This window comes from Tupaia chinensis, unplaced genomic scaffold (assembly GCF_000334495.1).
Source record: "Tupaia chinensis unplaced genomic scaffold, TupChi_1.0 Scaffold000106_1, whole genome shotgun sequence".
Lineage (NCBI taxonomy): Eukaryota > Metazoa > Chordata > Mammalia > Scandentia > Tupaiidae > Tupaia > Tupaia belangeri.
The window spans coordinates 65,064-86,693 of NW_006159570.1; the positions used below are offsets into that span (position 1 = coordinate 65,064).

Consider the following 21,630-nt stretch of genomic DNA (forward strand, 5'->3'; position numbering starts at 1 on the left):
TATTTATATATGTATATATTTATATATATATGTGTGTGTGTGTGTGTGTGTGTGTGTGTGTGTATATATATATATATATCAGGAGATGTTTCTCATGGAAATTAGAAAATAGATTGCAGCAGATATTAAAAGGTGAAGGTCTTCATTCACAGAACAGCTGAAGAATTAAGGACAGAGAATAAGCTGGTAGGTAGAGCCAAGAGTTTTCTCTAGGAACTACATCAGGAACAGTTTCCATGGATTACAGAGACTGAAGAGGGACTTCCCAGGGCAGAGCTGAAAATCTGAGCACTGACCCTTGTTTAGTCTTGGTTATTTCCTCTTCCACTCACAGAAGAAATTCTCTTTTCAAAAGCCAGGTTTATTATAAGTCTAGGTTCATAAAGGAATCTGTTTCTATAAGCATCAGTTTATGACGATAAGAAATGGCGTATTATGCTTTACACAAATATGTTCAGGGGTAAGTAACTAAAAATGTACCTTGTTTAATGACTCAAGGAAAGCTGGCCTTTAGTAGTCAAAGCAGTAGGCACTGATAATGAGTTTGTAAAAATTCATGTACTTCATATCCAATGAATACCTGACGAATGATCATTGGGAAAGAAAATCACACTGAATGCATAAAGTCCTTTATTGAAAATATTGGAATAGCACTGCATTACATATAGTCAATATCCATAAATGAGGGGTCACACATTTCGGATTGGACAATACTGTTTTAAATAGAGAACACAGTGTCTGGATATGCTCTCACAAGTATAGTATCAAGGACTAAACTAGGTAAGAGTAAACTATATGCAAAATGACCATTTTGTTTATTAATAGCATATGGTTGCAAATGGCATAAGTGGTAAATGCGACCATCATGAGACAGTCCCGCTATTTCACACCAACACATTACTGAACAAGCAGATCAAGGTTAAACTGCCAATACGTTGTTAATCAAGAGTCCTGAATAGAGCCTGAGTGAGAAGAATACCCAGGCTACAGATTTTAAATGGTATAGCATTTATTTAAACTTGCATGGAATGTGAGTGGAGGACAATGACTGCTGATCTGACAGGAGACCACTGACAATTTGTTCTCCTTTACAAACAGTCTAAAATAGGAGAATTAACATAAAGAAAATATTCTGCCAGTTTGAGGCTAATACTCTAAGAACATTTTCTTCTAAAATGCAGGAATGTAAATATTACTTGTTACTCATTTTTCCTTTCAGAGTTTATTAGGGAAGTAATTTATGACAACCCATTTTCAGCTTTGGCTATTCAAAAATTGTTTCCACTAGCAGTCTTTGGCTTTCATTGAAGTCCGGCATCAATAATTTGGCTATATTTTTTAATAGGAGTGTTTATAATGTGAGAATGGTTTGATATTTTAAAAATATTTTCCTTTTCATTCCAATTTTTGTATGAATGAATTTTCTTGCACTGCTTTTTCTTAAATAAGAGAATCCAGAAACCAAGACAATTGGGCCAATTCAACATTTTTCATTTGATTTTAAAAATGCAGAAATTAAAACACAGTCTCTTAAAATGGAGGCCTGTTTGTTAATGCAAACGCTCAGGGAGAGTTGTGGAAAAAAAAAAACGATAAAATAAAGTTTTTGTTATTAACACATATAATTTTATAAAAAACAAAACAAAACATTTTCTTTTCTAAAGCTGGTTTGTCATAAGTCTAGGTTCATAAAGGTATCCATTTCTTTAAGTATCAATTTATGCTGTGAGGAATGGCATATTCTTCTTTACACAAATATGCTCAGAGTAAGTAACTAAAAATGTACCTTGTTTAATGACTAAATGAAAAGCTGGCCTCTAATAGTCAGATCAATAGACACTAATAATGAGTTTTTAAAAATGCATGTATCTATCTATCTATCTAGGTATCTAGATCTAGGAATCTAGGTATATCTAGATAGGTAGGTAGGTAGGTAAATAGGTAGGTAGATAGATAGATATTTTGCTAATTTATCTATTTACCCTAAACAATCAGGGCAAAAAAAAATTCAATATAAAACTATATAAATCAAACAGATTTGTTCCCAAAACATAGCACAAAATGTGTACATTTCTTTATTTCAATTTTTGACACATTAAAAGAAAAAAAAAACCTGCCAACACATTTTAGACAATATACTAGAAATAATAAATAAAAGTTTAAAAAAAATCATATATTCCCTTTAAGTGCTGTGCACTTCCAATTTTTCTAAATGAAACTCACCTTTTTCATGGCAAACAAAATCTGTACATTTTGGTAATGAAAATTATGCTGATAAATACACAAGGCATGTATATATTTCCACAGTATCTTATTTTTTTCACAGTTACCAAAAATAAAAATTGCATTCAACTCATACATCTATAAACACTCTGATTCCTCACTGTATGGAATTAAAGGAAGTAGAAGTACAAAGTCTTTCCATGTGAACTTCAGATTTCTTTCTTCAGTGTCTGCCTCCACACGTACCTTTCAGAATCTTTCTGCAGTGTGATCATGCTCTGAAATGATGGCAGAAAGAAAGCAGGATGGTGGGATGAGGCAGCCTGAGCTGGGGCTTCATCTTCCAGCCAGCTCCAGGAGGGCTGACCGAACCCAGTCTCTGTAAGGTATCTTAAGGCAGTCTGAATTTCACTCAAATGTCCATACTTCTAGGTCCTGAACTATGAAGTCTTCCTTTTTGGATAGAATGTCATTATTGAAAGTGCTGCAAGAGTTGCTTCGTCCATGATATAAATCAGCATCTAGCCACAAGCCAAAACGTCCCCTGAAAAAGTAAAAAAAAAAGGAGGTGACATTGCTTAACTCATGTTGCACACTTTTTACTCTCTCTTGCCCTATCTTCTCTTTATGCCATAGACAGACAAAATCCTAAACTGCTTGTAATACAAAGGATATACTTCCTTTAGATGACCTATCTTTTAAAAGACAAATAGGGGAGGGGCCAGCAGTTAGTGTAATGGCTATGTCGCTGGACTCCCATGTAGTCGACCACGGGTCGTGTCCCCGACCCAGTGGCTTAAAACTCACACCGGGCGCGTGTGCATGCATGCCCAAGATCCCGAGAGGAGAATGCAGGAGAAGGGACTGTGGCATGGCCATCCCCTCTGGGGGGTGATTTCTTGCTTTCTGTCTCTCTGTCTCTCTTTGTCTGGCGAGCGCACATGCCCTATAGCAAAAACCTCTCCAAAAAAAAAAAAAAGTAATAAGACAAATAGTGGTAGTTTTTCATTTAGGCATAAAAATAATGACATCTTTGATTTTTAGTGTCATGTGCTATTAAGGTCATTTTCCTAGTTAATCTAAGCAAAAGGGCTAGAGTCAAAGCAGGCTTACACGGGCCATATGGTAAAACAACAACTACAACAAAAAAAACAAAAACCTTACCCTCCACCACCAAGTTCTAAAGAACTTATGTCTCCATTGATAAAATACGAGTTTTCTCCACTCCACTTAAAGACCTTGGGGTAGAAACACAAAAGAGAGAGCAGACATTTTAATCTGGAGAAGCAGAAGAAAGAGAATACTAGAGAACACCTCTGTATGAAAGGGATCCACCCTACTGCCTAGGGAAGCTTCTCACTGCAGACTTGGCTCACATCAAATCTCTGATATGGTCATGAAGTAGGAAAGACCTTTTGGGCACATGCTTGCTCTAACTGTAATCCCTTCCTGGATCCCAGACTAAGCAACTCCGAGGGCCAGAGACCCTAAGCAATTTGTATGCTGCAGTGAGCCCCGCTGAGGTTACAGGAGAGCTGCTGCCCCAATGCTCACTGCCACTTCCACACCCTCACACCCATCCGTTTCTAATGCAGACAGTGTGACTTTGGGAAGTATGACATTTCTCCATCTAGGTACCTTGAAATTAGGGCTAAATGTGTAGAGAAAAGTTTCGCCCGTGCCGTAATAGTGGTCACTGAACTTGAATGGATGAGTTGCATATGCTCCAAAAATCTGTCAAAAGAAAAGATAAATGACATCTATTTGTACATCTGAACATCTCTATAAAAGGCTCTCTGAAATATTTTTGACACAGTCTTGTTCTAAGATCTCATTATGCCCTCTTCAGCAAAGATTATTACTAAAACGGAGCTCTAAAAGAAAAACACCAACAAAATGTCCCCAGCTCTTATTAAAACCCAAGCAACCAGACTTTCTGGTAAGTGAAAAACCCACCCAGAGGATTTGTTTATCAAAGGCCAGTGATTTCTTCCAATTTTTAAAGACTTCCAAAGCCCAGTATGGAAACAAATTTCCTTTAGTGAATATAGACAACATGTTGGGAATATTAAACAACAAAATGAATCTTGCATGTAGGAATGAGTTCTTGAGAAAAGCCATATCTCTTAGGTGTTTTGAAAGTGGTATCATAGCTGAATGCTTCCTTTGTGAAAATAAGGTGTCCTTCCTTTGGATTTGTAATAATGAGTTAATAATACACTGATTAAAATTATATCCTTAATGTGATTGATTCAATGTATCTTGTTTTGCAGTGATTTTTAAGAAAAAAATAACAACTTTATAACACTATGGGCTTTAAGGGAGATTTGGTATGTTTAAATCACTGATTATTCTACTTATTCTTGTTGGGAAGGAAGGAGGGCCAAGTTGCACGAGGGACATATTTTCAGAATATGTTTACCACTTCCCCAGCACCCTATCCCTCTGTTCAAACCCTGATCTGTATTTGTAGGGGTTGACAAAGATGAGCATACATATCTTTTTGAAAATGTCCCTAGGTGAGTCATATATGTTTCCTACTCCAAATTCCACTTGTCAGACACTACTTTGAATAGAAGTTATCTCACATAAAGTCTTACCATTTTTCAAAAAAACTTTTTTTTTTTTTTTGGAGATGTTTTTGCTATAGGGCGTGTACGCTCACCAGACAGACAGAGAGATAGAAAGCGAGAAATCAACCCCCAGGGAGGATGGCCACGCCGCAATCCCTTCTCCTCCATTCTCCTCTCTTGGGCACGCATGCACACGCGTCCAGCGTGAGTTTTAAGCCACCGGGTCCAGGACACGAACTGCGGTCAACTACATGGGAGTCCAGCGACATAGTCATTACGCTAACTGCTGGTCCCCAACAAAACTTGCAATGGATGATAGTTACTATGCACTCTCCACCAATTACGCTTAGTTCCTGATGACTTGAAATACTCAATATTAGGTACAGTAGAGGTCTAGGAACTTTTTCTAACTCATGTTCTTAATACTTCCTTTTACCAAACCTTTCTGTACAGCTGTAAGAACAAAGAAAAGCAAAACAGTAATAACGCATCTGTTTCTCTTCTGGTGATCTTCAGTAAAACAACTAAAATATAACAAAGATAGCTTCCCCCCCCCAGAGGCTGCATGTGCTTGTCAGAGAGAGACAGGGAGAAAAAGAGATAAAGACAGGGAAAGTAAGAAAGCACCTCCCACTGGGCATGGTCACACCACAATCCCTTCTCCTCCATTTCTCTCTTCTTTTAAAATTTTAAGCACACACATGAGCTAGGTATGTTTCTCAAGCTGCAGGGTCCAGGACTCCAACTGTGCAGTTGGCTATGTGGGATCCAGCTACTTAATCACCAGGACCGGGAAAACCTAAGATAGCATCTAATTTTAAAAGCATGGTGCTAAAATGTGACCAGAAGAGCAATGGCAATAGGTGGAAAAAGTAGGTCCCTTTTTGATCAATTAATAAGAAACTCGTTCTTAGTCCTTCATCTACCACAAGGTTCTACATAATTATATTCTTTTGTAGCTAAAATGTTCTTAGCAATAATGGAAATCCATTTAAGAATTAGGGATGAGATAATACCGAATTATTGCTAATTTGGTTAGGTCTACAGCACTGTGATTGTGTAAGAAAATACCCATTTGCTTTGTTTGCTTTGATTAACTTACTTAGACAGAAGTTGTAGGTAACCTGTATATAATGGCATTTGTTATGATCTGGATAGTGGGTTTGTCTCCTCAAGTTTTGTGTTTGGAATTTGGTGTTGGGAGGTAGTGATACCCAGTGTGCAGTTGACTGGATCCTGATGACTGCATCATGGAAGCATCACCACTAGATCAATGCTGTCTTTTGAGACTCAGTGAGTTCCAGTTCTCCTGAGAAGGGGTTAGTTCTCTCGAGAGCTGTTGCTTTATGTTGCCAGATGTAGGCCAGCCTAATGCCAGATCTACACCTTTGTACTTTCCAGCCACCAGAATCGTGAGGGAATAAACCCCTATTTCTTTATTAATCACCCAATCTTGGGTATTTGTTAGCAACAGAATGGACTAAATGTATGTTCTCTCAGAGGAATGACCTTATTTTACAAGCAGGTGCTGGGCAGGGCAGTAGCTCTGGTTTCGGCTTGCTCCACTTGGTGTGGAACTTCTGTCTTATGAGCTACTACAACAGTGGTGGAGACCGCTGTATTCCCAGGCTGCCATGCCTATGGTGAGCATCTGCCCTATGAGAGGAGGCTGGATAGAAGAGAACCTCCTTCCTCTAGGCCAGCAGTCTCCAACCTTCTTGGCCCCAGGGACTAACCTCATGGAAAATAATCCCTCTATGGGCGGAGCAGGCTGGGGAATGTATACTTAGATGACACAAGCACACCACATCCACTGTGCACCCCATTTCCTCCACTAGAACACTGAAATATACAATGAAACAATCATATAACAATAGGATTTATGCTCCCATGAGCACATTGATCTGACAAGAGACAGAGCCCAGGCAACAATGTGAGTGATGGGGAATGGTTACAAACACAAATGAAGCCTCCCTCGCTGGTCCACCACCCACCTCCTAGTGTGTGGCCGGGCAAGGGAGGGATAGGAGGAGCAATAGGCCATGGACCAGCACCAGTGCAAGGCCCAACGTGGGGGATCCCTGCTCTAGGCCACAACTGCCTGGGTTAGGTGGAAGATAAGACTTGCTGGGGAACTGCAACTAGAGAGGGTATACCATAGCCCTTGACTGGCAACTGTGGGGAGAGAGAACATCATCTTCTTGGCCACACTTATGCAGAGTGTAGCTACTGTCAGTACAAGCTGTGGGTTTTGGGGAGGATGAGGTTGAGCCATAAGCACCACAGAATTTCGTGCTATTATTGAGATTGATTAGATTTTCTTGTCTATTTCATCACTTGCTCTATGCCCTTAGGACATTTTCCGAAGACTTCAGGTAACTGCTATTTTTGCAGATTTTATCAGTTACGGTTATTTTACTGGGGATTAATTCTGCAGAGTTCTTCATTGCTGTCATTGTACATATAGAATATTGTATATTAGAATTTTATGTAATTCATTTTCATATAAACTTACAGGTGTTGTTCTACCATGCTAAAAAATGCAAATCACACTCTGCCCTTGGGGGTTGATAGGGTAGGGAAATCAGAGTTAGGGTCCAGGTGTTTTCAAATCGCACAAGTGCCTTCAGGGTACATGATTCAGTAGGACTCCAGCCTGGACAAGTAGTGTATGCATTAGTTGTAGGTCTTCTGCAAGTATCCGCTACGAGGAAGCTTGATGAAATTGTGCATTGTCAATTCCTGCTCTGTGTGAATCATCACACTTGCAACAAATCAATCACCTTTGGTAAATAATCAGGGAAATGAATCTACAGTTATGGGGAATGTTTGTGTGTTTAGACTAAGACAATCTAGCTATGTTTTAAAAAAACAGCACCCAGTTTCTCAAACATTGCATTAAATTTCTAAGTCATTCCATATTCGACCACCTGTTATTATTATTTTTAATGTTTTAGCTGGAATCTGTAACCACTTAGCAGCTTAGATCATTATTAAACAAAATGCCATTGACCAGGAAATAATAACAGTGACTAAAATATTAACCAGACTCCTCCCAACAACTCTTAGGCTACAATGATTCTGCAATAAAGTAAAAAAGAACACCATTGGGAAAGACAGTGTCTTCAGTACCCTTATCTCTCCCTTAATTTTTCCTGTGACAAATTATGACAGCAAAATTCCATTTCCTCTAAAATGATCCCATTTATATCACTCATTAAGAGGTAGGCATGGGCCAGCTGGCAGCACAGTAGTAATATAGCTCTGCAATACTGGGCTCACAAGAGAAGATCCCAGGTTCATATCCCAAGGCCTCCCTATATGCTGGGCATGTGCACACAGTCCCATGATCAAGGCTGGCTGAGGCTGGGAGTAGATGGCAGCATGAAGACTCATTGGGTGTGCTCCTCCCACCCTCCAGCCAACTCTCTCCCTCTCATGGAAGAAATAAATAAGTAAACTTTAAAATAATAGAGATGGGACATTGTCAATATAAAGATTTTGTGCTCCACAGAAACTCTCAATGCCTAATAGTACCTTGCATGTAACAGGCACCCATTAAACATTGGTCCAGTGGATAAATAAATGCGTAAATTGTGGGTGAATAAAATCTGCTTAAATACAACCACATCTTAAAAGCTTAAGAAGAACTTCTTCTTAATGTAACACGGCTCAAATTGAAATGAGTGGTGGACCAGCAAGTGGTGTTATGGATCCCACATGGCTAACTGTAAAGCTCAAGTCCTGGGCCCAGTAACTTGAAGAATATGCTGGGCATGTGTGCCCAAAATCTTGAAAAGAGTATGGGGTAGAAGGGATTGTAGTGTGGCTATCCCCTCTAAGGGATGCTTTCTCTCTCTCACTGTCTCTGTCTTTTTTCTGGTAAATGTACATGCTCTATAGCAAACAAACAAACAAAAAAGCAAAAAACTAAAATGACTAAAGGGCAGACTTGAGTGATGCCTTCCCTTGTGACTGAATGATTAGTAAATGAAAGAAATCAAGACAGGGACCAGCAGTTAGCGTAATGGCTATGTCGCTGGACTCCCATGTAGTCGACTGTGGTTCGCGTCCCAGACCCGGTGGCTTAAAACTCACACTGGGCGCATGTGCGTGCATGCCCAAGATCCCAAGAGAAGAATGGAGAAGGGACTGCGGCGTGGCCATCCCCCCTGGGGAGTGATTTCTCGCTTTCTGTCTCTCTGCCTCTCTCTCTGTCTGTCTGGTGAGAGCACACGCCCTATGGCAAAAACCTTTCCACAAAAAAAGAAATCAAGACAGATTCCACTCATACTCCAAGCTGACTTGAGAGATAGTAACTGTGTAGAGTAGATAGGGGTAATCTCTAGATTTCACCAATGTCTTCAAAAAAGACCAACTGTAATGCAGGTGAGCACACATAGTCAAGAATGTCCAGAACATTTCCTGCTGCTTCTTAAAAAGTGAGTCCTTCAGGCACTGCATACCATGGTCTTATCTGACTCTCCATCATGGCCATGACGCAGGCAAGTTTTATGGACACAACTTCAGCCACATGGAAAAGCTCTGGTCTGCTTCTGAAGCTTACTCTACAACTATTTCCAAACCTAGACTTTGCCATTTCCCTAATTTTCCAGCTGCAGGTTATGGAATATCATTATAGTTTCCTACTCCATGGTGGCCATAGGAAAAAATAATATTAGATTGTGATTATATTTGGAAACACGCTCCATTTTAAGAAGATTCTGAAATACATGGGGTAGAATGACTTATTAGGATTTACTTCAAATTAGAAATAAAGATTAAACAAAAGAAAGATATGACCAGGGTTCAAATCCTAGCCCCATTGGCTTCATGTTGGGCTCGTGCTCATGCATGCCCAGGATCCTGACAGGATGGAGAGCTGGAGAAAAAGGATTGCAAGGTGATTTGGCCCTGTTAGAAGTACTTTCTCTTTCTCTCTCATGTGCACACATGTGCTTTTTGTCATAAATAAAAATAAACTTAAAAAAGAAAAAGAAACACAGAAGAAGCAAATGTGGCAAAATCCTGCTAAATGTGGATTCTGGGTCATGAGATTTTATTGTACTAGTCTCTCTACTGTTGGGCAGGTTTGAAAATTATCATTAAAAATGTTTTCTATGAGAGAAAGAGGACTCACCTGATTATCCATATCTTTGATGACCAATAGGACAGGACTATCTAGTGAGGCTGATTTCCGATAGAGAGTTTTCAAGCTAGTCCCATGTTCTAATGTGCTATAGGCCAGTCTCCATGGATACCCTTGCACCCTGGCTGGAAGGCGTCGGGCCAGCTGCAGATTCAAAGATGGAGATGTAAGTAGATGGCTCACCCAAAAAACACTGAGAAACTTGTGGTATAAATCATGAGACTGTGATTCAAACTCAAAATCATATACTTACTTACATATTGCTCCCCTTTATCATAGCAAATATTTGCCTCTATAATCCCAGAAAGTGATGAACAAATCACTGCTCGACAGTGTTTACCTTGCTGCACAGAAGATGCTTCCCTGCTCATGGACCTGACCAAGGTGCCTGTACCATTGTACAGTTGTAGACACAGATTAAGCAGCATAAGGACTGTAAACTAGACACATGCTCTTCCTTACTTCAACCTGACTTCCACCAAACAGTTCATATTTCTCTATTTGTTCCTTCTAATCTCTCTTGACCTCAGAATTGCTACTGACAATGGCAGCTCCCTCTAGAAGTGAGAGCGAGAAAGCAGGTGTTCCATGCTAGAAATCGGATGTGGTCTGTTCTCACTGGACCTGCATCTTTCACCTACATCCGTCAATATTTAGCTTGAGCTTGGCTATCATCAATATGAATAATGTATAGATGTTCTTGACTTACAATGAGATTACATCATGATAAGCTCACTGTAAACTGAAAAATCAAAAGTCAAAGATGGATTTGATACACCTAACCTACCAAATAATATATAGCTTTGTCTATCCCACCTTAAATTTGCTCAGAACACAGATATTAGCCTACAATTATGCAAAATCATCTCACATAAAACCTATTTATAACAACATATTGAATAGCTCATATAATTTACTGAATACTTTGCTGAAAATGGAAAGAGAATGGCTGTATGGGTACTCAAAATACAGTTTCTATTTAATATGTATCACTTTCACACAATCATAAAGTCGAAAAAATTGTAAGTTGAACTACTGTAAGTTGAGGACCATCTATATACTCTCCAAAAACACTACCAAGGAAGACAATGAGGTGCTAAGTCTCCTGAATACTTAAAATGAGTTTTGCCATCAGCATGAACCCCACCTCTGCTGATGGCCTGGTTACGTTTCTTGGCTTTCCTAGGCCTATACTGACTCATTTGTAAACCAAGGGAGGCTGAACTTGATGATGCTTTGAGGTCTCTAAAATTCCATTTTCTAAGCCCATCAATGAGAGAAGTAAAAGAGATTCTTTACTAAGGATCAAATATAAATACATGAATACTATTTCATAAGCTATAAGTAATAAATTTTCAGAAAATACACTCAATGAAAATTACATAAAAAGGAAATTTCTTTCTAGAGGGTAGAATTTTTCATAAAGGAAGTGTATTTGCTACTTTACTTTTATTGAGCTGTATAAATTAAAGTCATGGAGACTCTGCAAACTTGTTTTAAGATGAAAAAAAATGGCTTTTCCTTCATATTTGAGAGAAGGATATTAGTGTCTGACCAACTGCTTGCACTTCCGAGAAGAGATCAAAGAATGAGATGCTGTAGCTTTTCGGAAGCAGAGAAGGGGGACGCTGGCCTTGGTAGGCTGTAGCATCTTCCCTTTCCAACCCGACTCATCCTACAGCATGAGTGGAAGACACGAGTGTGGTGTTGCATGGGAAATGCCACTTAAGGCCTTCAACACCCCCTGCTACTTCCCAGGGATGGCCCACCTGCTCTATGTGCATGTTCTCCAGGAGCGCACTGTGGGGCTGCAGAATAGGCAACACTTCCTCCTCGTCGTCCTCATAATAGCTGCATGTGCTTTTCCGACGCTTTGCCTCCTCCACAGTGATGATCTAAAATGAGAAAACAAGCCAAGAAAAATGATGTAGCTACTTTCCTTCCAACTGCTAAAAACCTACCTCAGGTAAACAATTGCCTGAAAAGATGAAGCTTCCTCAGTTGGAGATACATTGAACAAGACTTGGCGGAAATTTCTAAAACTCTTACATTTTAGAACAAATACAGAATTTAAAGCAGTCCAGCTGAGGCATTGGCATTGACTACAGACAAATTAAAGTCATGAGTTTTCTAGTTTTATTATGGCTGTTGATTGTTCAGTCACTGAGTGAGAATGGTGTGCTTATATCACTCTTTAAGCAACTTTTACCTTGAAATGACCTAAACTATTCACCTGTAGCCAGCATCTAAGTTTGAATTGTTAAGGGACTAATCAGAGATCATTCAGTAAGCTTTCTATAAATAGGGTGTTTGGGATGATAAGGACAGTTTTTAATCAAGGTTCCTGGCATTCTCTCTCCAGGTTGTGCACATAGAAACCAGTTCTGATAAAAATAATGAATGATAAGAGCTCCCAGGAACAACAAGGAAAAGAGCAGAGGCTTTACTCTAAATTACAAGTAGGTCATGGTTCTTTATGTACAGTTTAGAGATGATCAAAGTATTCTAGTCTTCTTTCCTTCTAAATCAAGAGACATCACACTGTACCGAACATGTATTATTCAGCTGTAGCTATGCTTAGGAACTACCAGCATCCATTTCACTTCAAAATCCATTTTTTTGCCTTTTTAAAATTAAATATAAACAAACAAATTATTCTGAAATGGAAAGATCTCTATTAGACTCTAATTCACAAAAATTCCTGGTTACCCATTTTAGCAAGTGTATTAAAGAGAAAAAGCATTAAAGTCCCACCTAGTGAGAGCTGTCAGATAATGCATGACTCTCTTTCTAAGATGCACAGCGGCAGAAATAAAGTTCCCGCCACTATCTGAGATGCACGAGTAAGGAAATTCACTTGTAAATTTTACCGTCTTCTGGAGGACTGTTTGTGCAGAGAAAACACTATCAAAAATCATGACTCTAACATTTTAAATGTATTAAATAAAGTGCCATTTGTTTTTGGTGAACTCTACAATTGCCACAGATACAAAACCAGGCTGTGAAAAGAAAAAAAAAAATCAAATACAATGTCTGGCTTCAAAAGGGAAGGAGGAACCACACCATATCCATCTCCACACCAAATAAAATACCTGCTGTGCTTGAAATGTCGGTGAAATCCTTTCTAATTAGAAGGAATTTTAAAACGCACTGAGTGACAGATCACTGAGAACTCACCGGCACCTTCTCAGCTCTTGAGAACACACTCCAACATACCTTCACAAAAGGCTCTTGGTCAGGTCTGGCACAATAAAAGATCTGAATGTCCACGGGCAATCTTCGGCCTCTCATTGTGAAGAGTATTACTTGCTCTCTAATGAAGAGCAGCTTTTCTCTGTCTCCACACCACAGTTACTTGTGGCCACGCTGAACTACAACTGCTTCTTCAGTGTCTAGTTTCGTGCATGATTGAGTTTCTGTTTCCCTTAGGAGAGAGCTTGCCATTTCTACAGGAACACACCCAAATTAGGATTTAGAGCAAACACTTCCTGTCAGGCAGAGCTGTGAGACTGTAAACTGACACTTTCACCTTTGAAACTGGTTTCCTAACAGGACAATAAAACTCCATTGGTTTTTCTCCTCCTTCCACTTTTCATCTTAATTGTCCTCTGGCTAACTTCGCTTTTCTAGCCTTGTCTTTTCATTTTTCTTTTTCCCGGTACTACTAAACAAAAATTATGGGAAAACGTTATCTTGTATTCAGTTCCTATACTAGGCTCCAGTAGAAGAGGCCAAACTAAAATAAATCACTTATGCAAAATGCCATATAATCAAACTGCAAGTGTAAGAAAATAGAATCCAAAACAGACTAGTTTTTCCTGAAGACAGAATATTCCAGTTTACCTGTATCAGTGTAATAAGCAAGTCCCTTCCGTTTTAACCCTTATAAAAAAGTAACCTATGCTAGCACAGAAGTTTTTTTCCCAGTGTGTGTTTCCTTGTTCCATCTTACAAAACCCACTGTTTGGATATTGCCCAGTGGAAGCTCTCATTCTATTTTGTAGAATGGAGGCTGCCTTGATTAATGAATCATGAATAAAAGTCAATTACTCTTTTTTTTTTTTTGAGAGTTTTTTTGCTACAGGGCACATGCACTCGCCAGAAAGACAGAGAGACAGAGGGACAGAAAGCAAGAAATCACCCCTGGTGGTGGGGGGGGATAGCCACGTTGCAATCCCTTTTCCTCCATTCTCCTCTCAGGATCTTGGGCACACACGCACACGTGCCTGGCATGAGTTTAAGCCACTGGGTCCGGGACTCGAACTGCAGCCGAGTTCTGATAAAAATAATGAATGATAAGAGCTCCCAGGAACAACAAGGAAAAGAGCAGAGGCTTTACTCTAAATTACAAGTAGGTCATGGTTCTTTATGTACAGTTTAGAGATGATCAAAGTATTCTAGTCTTCTTTCCTTCTAAATCAAGAGACATCACACTGTACCGAACATGTATTATTCAGCTGTAGCTATGCTTAGGAACTACCAGCATCCATTTCACTTCAAAATCCATTTTTTTGCCTTTTTAAAATTAAATATAAACAAACAAATTATTCTGAAATGGAAAGATCTCTATTAGACTCTAATTCACAAAAATTCCTGGTTACCCATTTTAGCAAGTGTATTAAAGAGAAAAAGCATTAAAGTCCCACCTAGTGAGAGCTGTCAGATAATGCATGACTCTCTTTCTAAGATGCACAGCGGCAGAAATAAAGTTCCCGCCACTATCTGAGATGCACGAGTAAGGAAATTCACTTGTAAATTTTACCGTCTTCTGGAGGACTGTTTGTGCAGAGAAAACACTATCAAAAATCATGACTCTAACATTTTAAATGTATTAAATAAAGTGCCATTTGTTTTTGGTGAACTCTACAATTGCCACAGATACAAAACCAGGCTGTGAAAAGAAAAAAAAAAATCAAATACAATGTCTGGCTTCAAAAGGGAAGGAGGAACCACACCATATCCATCTCCACACCAAATAAAATACCTGCTGTGCTTGAAATGTCGGTGAAATCCTTTCTAATTAGAAGGAATTTTAAAACGCACTGAGTGACAGATCACTGAGAACTCACCGGCACCTTCTCAGCTCTTGAGAACACACTCCAACATACCTTCACAAAAGGCTCTTGGTCAGGTCTGGCACAATAAAAGATCTGAATGTCCACGGGCAATCTTCGGCCTCTCATTGTGAAGAGTATTACTTGCTCTCTAATGAAGAGCAGCTTTTCTCTGTCTCCACACCACAGTTACTTGTGGCCACGCTGAACTACAACTGCTTCTTCAGTGTCTAGTTTCGTGCATGATTGAGTTTCTGTTTCCCTTAGGAGAGAGCTTGCCATTTCTACAGGAACACACCCAAATTAGGATTTAGAGCAAACACTTCCTGTCAGGCAGAGCTGTGAGACTGTAAACTGACACTTTCACCTTTGAAACTGGTTTCCTAACAGGACAATAAAACTCCATTGGTTTTTCTCCTCCTTCCACTTTTCATCTTAATTGTCCTCTGGCTAACTTCGCTTTTCTAGCCTTGTCTTTTCATTTTTCTTTTTCCCGGTACTACTAAACAAAAATTATGGGAAAACGTTATCTTGTATTCAGTTCCTATACTAGGCTCCAGTAGAAGAGGCCAAACTAAAATAAATCACTTATGCAAAATGCCATATAATCAAACTGCAAGTGTAAGAAAATAGAATCCAAAACAGACTAGTTTTTCCTGAAGACAGAATATTCCAGTTTACCTGTATCAGTGTAATAAGCAAGTCCCTTCCGTTTTAACCCTTATAAAAAAGTAACCTATGCTAGCACAGAAGTTTTTTTCCCAGTGTGTGTTTCCTTGTTCCATCTTACAAAACCCACTGTTTGGATATTGCCCAGTGGAAGCTCTCATTCTATTTTGTAGAATGGAGGCTGCCTTGATTAATGAATCATGAATAAAAGTCAATTACTCTTTTTTTTTTTTTGAGAGTTTTTTTGCTACAGGGCACATGCACTCGCCAGAAAGACAGAGAGACAGAGGGACAGAAAGCAAGAAATCACCCCTGGTGGTGGGGGGGGATAGCCACGTTGCAATCCCTTTTCCTCCATTCTCCTCTCAGGATCTTGGGCACACACGCACACGTGCCTGGCATGAGTTTAAGCCACTGGGTCCGGGACTCGAACTGCAGCCGACTACATGGGAGTTCAGCAACATAGTCATTATGCTAACTGCTGGTCCCAAAGTCAATTACTCTATAAGTAAATTTGTTATTTGGTCTTTGGACAGTTCTTGAAGGTTAAACATCCATGTTAAATGTTATGTATGACTCTTGGCATCAGTTTGAATCTCAAAGCAAGTATGGGAAGGAGCCTCTAACTAAAGTAGCTTGGTTCATTACAATTAAAAAATGACATTTGCTTCAATACCATGCTTTGTTTGGTGGGTATAAGAGACTGCAATGAATGGGAGAACATCTGGTTTATATGAAGGATGAAGCTGTGAAAGATGTCATCTGAGATTCAGACTTATAAAACCAGTTGGGAAAATCCTATTTATCATTTTATAGTTTAGAATTAGTTTTAAAGATTAATAAGCAAATGAGTCCTCCTGTAGTCTTCAGACTGATGTCAAGGGCTGGAAGCAATGGTAGATAGCTGCTGGGTGAATTTTCAAGCTCTTTCTGTGACTCTTCCAGATGTGAAGTGGCCTTTCAGCATGGTGGACTGCTAAGAGGTTCAGAATGCCACTGCATAGCTCAGCCAGGGGGTCAGTTAGAAACAGGACTCTGGCAGATATTCACTGACCAGTCCCAGGTCAGCCAGAACAGGCTTTCAATATAAAGGGCAGACACAATCTGGATCACAATCACAGACATTATGCCAGAGAAACAATATTTCAGTAAGTGGCACTTTCTGACATCTACCACGTATGAGTGCTCTCTACACTTCCTATATGATGCTGAAAACTGAGTGCTGTGCTAAACATGAGCACACCAAGAGGCCTGGTTCTAGTGGATGAGGAGACAGTAGAGAGGTGATTACGATGATAAATAAACAAATGCCACTTCATGTGATAAGCATGCTCAAAGGGTATGACTGAAGTTTAAAGGAGACGGGTTACCCGAGAGTTCTGAGATGGCTTATTCATACTGGAGAAGGAACTTCATTTTGTGAGCAAAGGGTGGGGAAAGGGGTGATGTTCCAGGTATAGAAAGCAATAGGAACACAGAGATGGCTTCTAGTTTCACTATGGCTGGAGAATAGAGAGTGAGGGAAGTAGAGATGAGGGTGGGTGAGGCTGGGGAGAAGCCAAAAGTACAGACAATAAATGGGGCTTGAGTTTATCCTACAGGCTAGTGTTTCTAAAATCTGGCTGGTCTTCAAAATCATGTAGGATCTTTTGAAAATATAGATTCCAGCATTTTTCCTCCAAATCTACTGAATCGAAGATTTTAGTGATAAGGGTCTGGGATGCAGGTTTTTAAAAATTATTGGGTTTTTCCATTCTAATGACTGACCAGGTGAACCACAATTGCTAGAGACAATGGGGTAGGAATGGAAGAAATGAGGGTTTTAAGCATGGACGTATATGGGCACTCTTGTGTATTTAAATGGCAAATTAAACAGATAGCACAGAACATGTATGAGACCTTTCAATGAGATGAAGGAAGCATCAGAAGTTATTAATTAGAGCCAAAAATATCTATCATATGTTCAAAAACTCATCTGTAGATTGAGTAGCGTTTAAATTGATTCTACAGAGCCACCTATACATAAGAGCACTGGAAGAAAAATACAAATAAAAACCACAAACAAACTAAAAGGCAAATAGCAAACTAAAAAAAGAAATCTGTCAAAAAACATAGACAAAGAACTACTATCCATAATCATAAAGAACTCAGTGTGATGAAACTATTAAAGCTCCTTTAGGAAAACAAGCAAATGATATCCCTATGGACATTGCAAAGAACAAACATGAATGGCTAAAATATATTTATATTAATGCTATCCTTAATAGTAATCAAGGAATTAAAAATGAAATTACATCATTTTTAACTTCCACAATAGCAAAAATGCTTAGAGATGAATAATAGCAAAAATACTTTCTGTGAGCAGAAGGGGTTTCTCCTTTAAATGAAGTTAAGCTAGCATTAGGTAAGAAATTAGGATTTTAAAATGTTTGTACCCTGGGCTAGCAGGTGGTGTGGTGGTTAAGATGTTGGACCCTTCTGTGGCTGGCCATAGCTTGATTCTGGACCTGGAGGCTCACCTTCTCACACTCTCTTTCTCCGTCTCTCTTTGGTGAGGCACATGCCCTATAGCAAATTTAAAATAATAATAATAAGTAAAATTAAATAAATCTTTTAAAAATTTTCTACTCTTGGGGCTGGCCTGTAGCCCAATGTTTATACACTAGGTACTGGGAGCTGGATCCCACAGGGGCTGACAATGACTCAAGTCCCAGTCCTGGTAGCTTGAACAGTACTCAGGACACATGTATGTGCATGCCCCAGATCCTAAAGGGATAGAGAAATGGTAGAAAAGGTACTGTGGCATAGCCCACTGAGGAATGTTTTCTCCCTACCCCCTCTGGTGAACATACATGCCCTCTGGAAATTAGAAAAATATATAGTAGCCTTATATTATGTAATTTCATTCTGTGACACTTATGGAATAATGGGGGTGGCAGATGAGCTCATCTCTGTGAAATGCCTGAACCAATACAATGACTCCCAAAAGTAAGGAGTTATTAAATACATTAGAACATAGATAAAAAATACCATGCAACCATTTAAAATGAGGCTCTTAAAATCTTCATAATATGATATGGCTTTCCCAATATGTCATGTGAGAAAAGCTAGATAAAAAAATTATGCAATAGAACAAAATCTTTTTTGCAAAGCTGAAAAGCAAGATTTGCCCCCACTATCACCATCTAAAATACACTCTAAAACAAAATAGAAAAAAAAAAGTTGAAGGAAATGTACAAGTGCCAGGTGTTATTAGATATTACTTAAAATTTTTCTGCATTGTACTTTTCTAAAATTTCCAAATTTCCTACAATATGCAGGAAATACATTTATAAAATTAGGAAATAAAACATCTTATTATTATTATTACTATTATTATTTTAGAGATATTTTTCCTATAGGGCATATCCACTTGCCAGAAAGACAGAGAAACAGAGATAAAGAGAGCAAGAAATCACCCCCAGGGGGAATGGCCATGCCACAATCTCTTCTACTCCATTCTCCTCCTGGGATTTTGGGCATACACGCACACGTGCCCAGTGTGAGTATTAGGCCACTGGGTCCAGAACTCAAACTATGATAGATTACATGGGAGTCCAACAACATAGCCATTACACCATCTGCTCATCCTGAGGAAATAAAATTATTTAAGGATCTCCAGGGGATTGTGGGGATGGACTGATGCTGCGCTGGAGTGGAGGTGCCCTTGGAAGTCCAAATGAAGGGTGCAGAAACCTGACTAGGCATCGGTGGTAGAAGGGAGCAGAGGTACCTGAGCTGCTGAAGAACAGAACCTACAAGACTCTGGATAGAAATGACTGGCTACACTGATGATGAATGAGAAGAAACTGGGATAATTTGTAGGGTTCTCGGTTGGATGCCACTAATTAAGATGGGAAAACATGGGGTCAGCAGGTGGCGCAGTGGTTATGGCACTGGGTCCAACAATTGATTCTACAGAGCCACCTATACATAAGAGCACTGGAAGAAAAATACAAATAAAAACCACAAACAAACTAAAAGGCAAATAGCAAACTAAAAAAAGAAATCTGTCAAAAAACATAGACAAAGAACTACTATCCATAATCATAAAGAACTCAGTGTGATGAAACTATTAAAGCTCCTTTAGGAAAACAAGCAAATGATATCCCTATGGACATTGCAAAGAACAAACATGAATGGCTAAAATATATTTATATTAATGCTATCCTTAATAGTAATCAAGGAATTAAAAATGAAATTACATCATTTTTAACTTCCACAATAGCAAAAATGCTTAGAGATGAATAATAGCAAAAATACTTTCTGTGAGCAGAAGGGGTTTCTCCTTTAAATGAAGTTAAGCTAGCATTAGGTAAGAAATTAGGATTTTAAAATGTTTGTACCCTGGGCTAGCAGGTGGTGTGGTGGTTAAGATGTTGGACCCTTCTGTGGCTGGCCATAGCTTGATTCTGGACCTGGAGGCTCACCTTCTCACACTCTCTTTCTCCGTCTCTCTTTGGTGAGGCACATGCCCTATAGCAAATTTAAAATAATAATAATAAGTAAAATTAAATAAATCTTTTAAAAATTTTCTACTCTTGGGGCTGGCCTGTAGCCCAATGTTTATACACTAGGTACTGGGAGCTGGATCCCACAGGGGCTGACAATGACTCAAGTCCCAGTCCTGGTAGCTTGAACAGTACTCAGGACACATGTATGTGCATGCCCCAGATCCTAAAGGGATAGAGAAATGGTAGAAAAGGTACTGTGGCATAGCCCACTGAGGAATGTTTTCTCCCTACCCCCTCTGGTGAACATACATGCCCTCTGGAAATTAGAAAAATATATAGTAGCCTTATATTATGTAATTTCATTCTGTGACACTTATGGAATAATGGGGGTGGCAGATGAGCTCATCTCTGTGAAATGCCTGAACCAATACAATGACTCCCAAAAGTAAGGAGTTATTAAATACATTAGAACATAGATAAAAAATACCATGCAACCATTTAAAATGAGGCTCTTAAAATCTTCATAATATGATATGGCTTTCCCAATATGTCATGTGAGAAAAGCTAGATAAAAAAATTATGCAATAGAACAAAATCTTTTTTGCAAAGCTGAAAAGCAAGATTTGCCCCCACTATCACCATCTAAAATACACTCTAAAACAAAATAGAAAAAAAAAAGTTGAAGGAAATGTACAAGTGCCAGGTGTTATTAGATATTACTTAAAATTTTTCTGCATTGTACTTTTCTAAAATTTCCAAATTTCCTACAATATGCAGGAAATACATTTATAAAATTAGGAAATAAAACATCTTATTATTATTATTACTATTATTATTTTAGAGATATTTTTCCTATAGGGCATATCCACTTGCCAGAAAGACAGAGAAACAGAGATAAAGAGAGCAAGAAATCACCCCCAGGGGGAATGGCCATGCCACAATCTCTTCTACTCCATTCTCCTCCTGGGATTTTGGGCATACACGCACACGTGCCCAGTGTGAGTATTAGGCCACTGGGTCCAGAACTCAAACTATGATAGATTACATGGGAGTCCAACAACATAGCCATTACACCATCTGCTCATCCTGAGGAAATAAAATTATTTAAGGATCTCCAGGGGATTGTGGGGATGGACTGATGCTGCGCTGGAGTGGAGGTGCCCTTGGAAGTCCAAATGAAGGGTGCAGAAACCTGACTAGGCATCGGTGGTAGAAGGGAGCAGAGGTACCTGAGCTGCTGAAGAACAGAACCTACAAGACTCTGGATAGAAATGACTGGCTACACTGATGATGAATGAGAAGAAACTGGGATAATTTGTAGGGTTCTCGGTTGGATGCCACTAATTAAGATGGGAAAACATGGGGTCAGCAGGTGGCGCAGTGGTTATGGCACTGGGTCCAACATTATCCACTCTGGGATTTGAGTTCTGGACCTGGTGGTTTGAAAATCAAGCCAGATGTATGTGTAT

General features: G+C 39.1%; 1 protein-coding gene across 5 annotated transcripts in view; it reads right to left on the bottom strand.

The window, feature by feature from the left end:
- Nucleotides 1-1,551: 1,551 nt before the first annotated feature.
- The window catches only part of NCOA7 (nuclear receptor coactivator 7), a 175,501-nt gene continuing 155,422 nt past the window's right edge, over nt 1,552-21,630 (bottom strand). For 4 of the 5 annotated variants that reach the window (XM_006143794.3, XM_006143796.3, XM_006143793.3 and 1 more), the window contains exons 12-16: nt 11,715-11,840; nt 9,937-10,089; nt 3,862-3,957; nt 3,388-3,461; nt 1,552-2,767 (exon numbers count right to left, since the gene is read on the bottom strand). In XM_006143794.3, the coding sequence (XP_006143856.1) occupies nt 2,632-2,767; nt 3,388-3,461; nt 3,862-3,957; nt 9,937-10,089; nt 11,715-11,840 (585 nt within the window). In that variant the 3' untranslated portion in view covers nt 1,552-2,631. Of the gene's footprint in view, nt 2,768-3,387; nt 3,462-3,861; nt 3,958-9,936; nt 10,090-11,714; nt 11,841-13,161; nt 13,409-21,630 lie in introns of those variants that run through there. The other variant, XM_006143797.3, reaches the window with a different exon arrangement.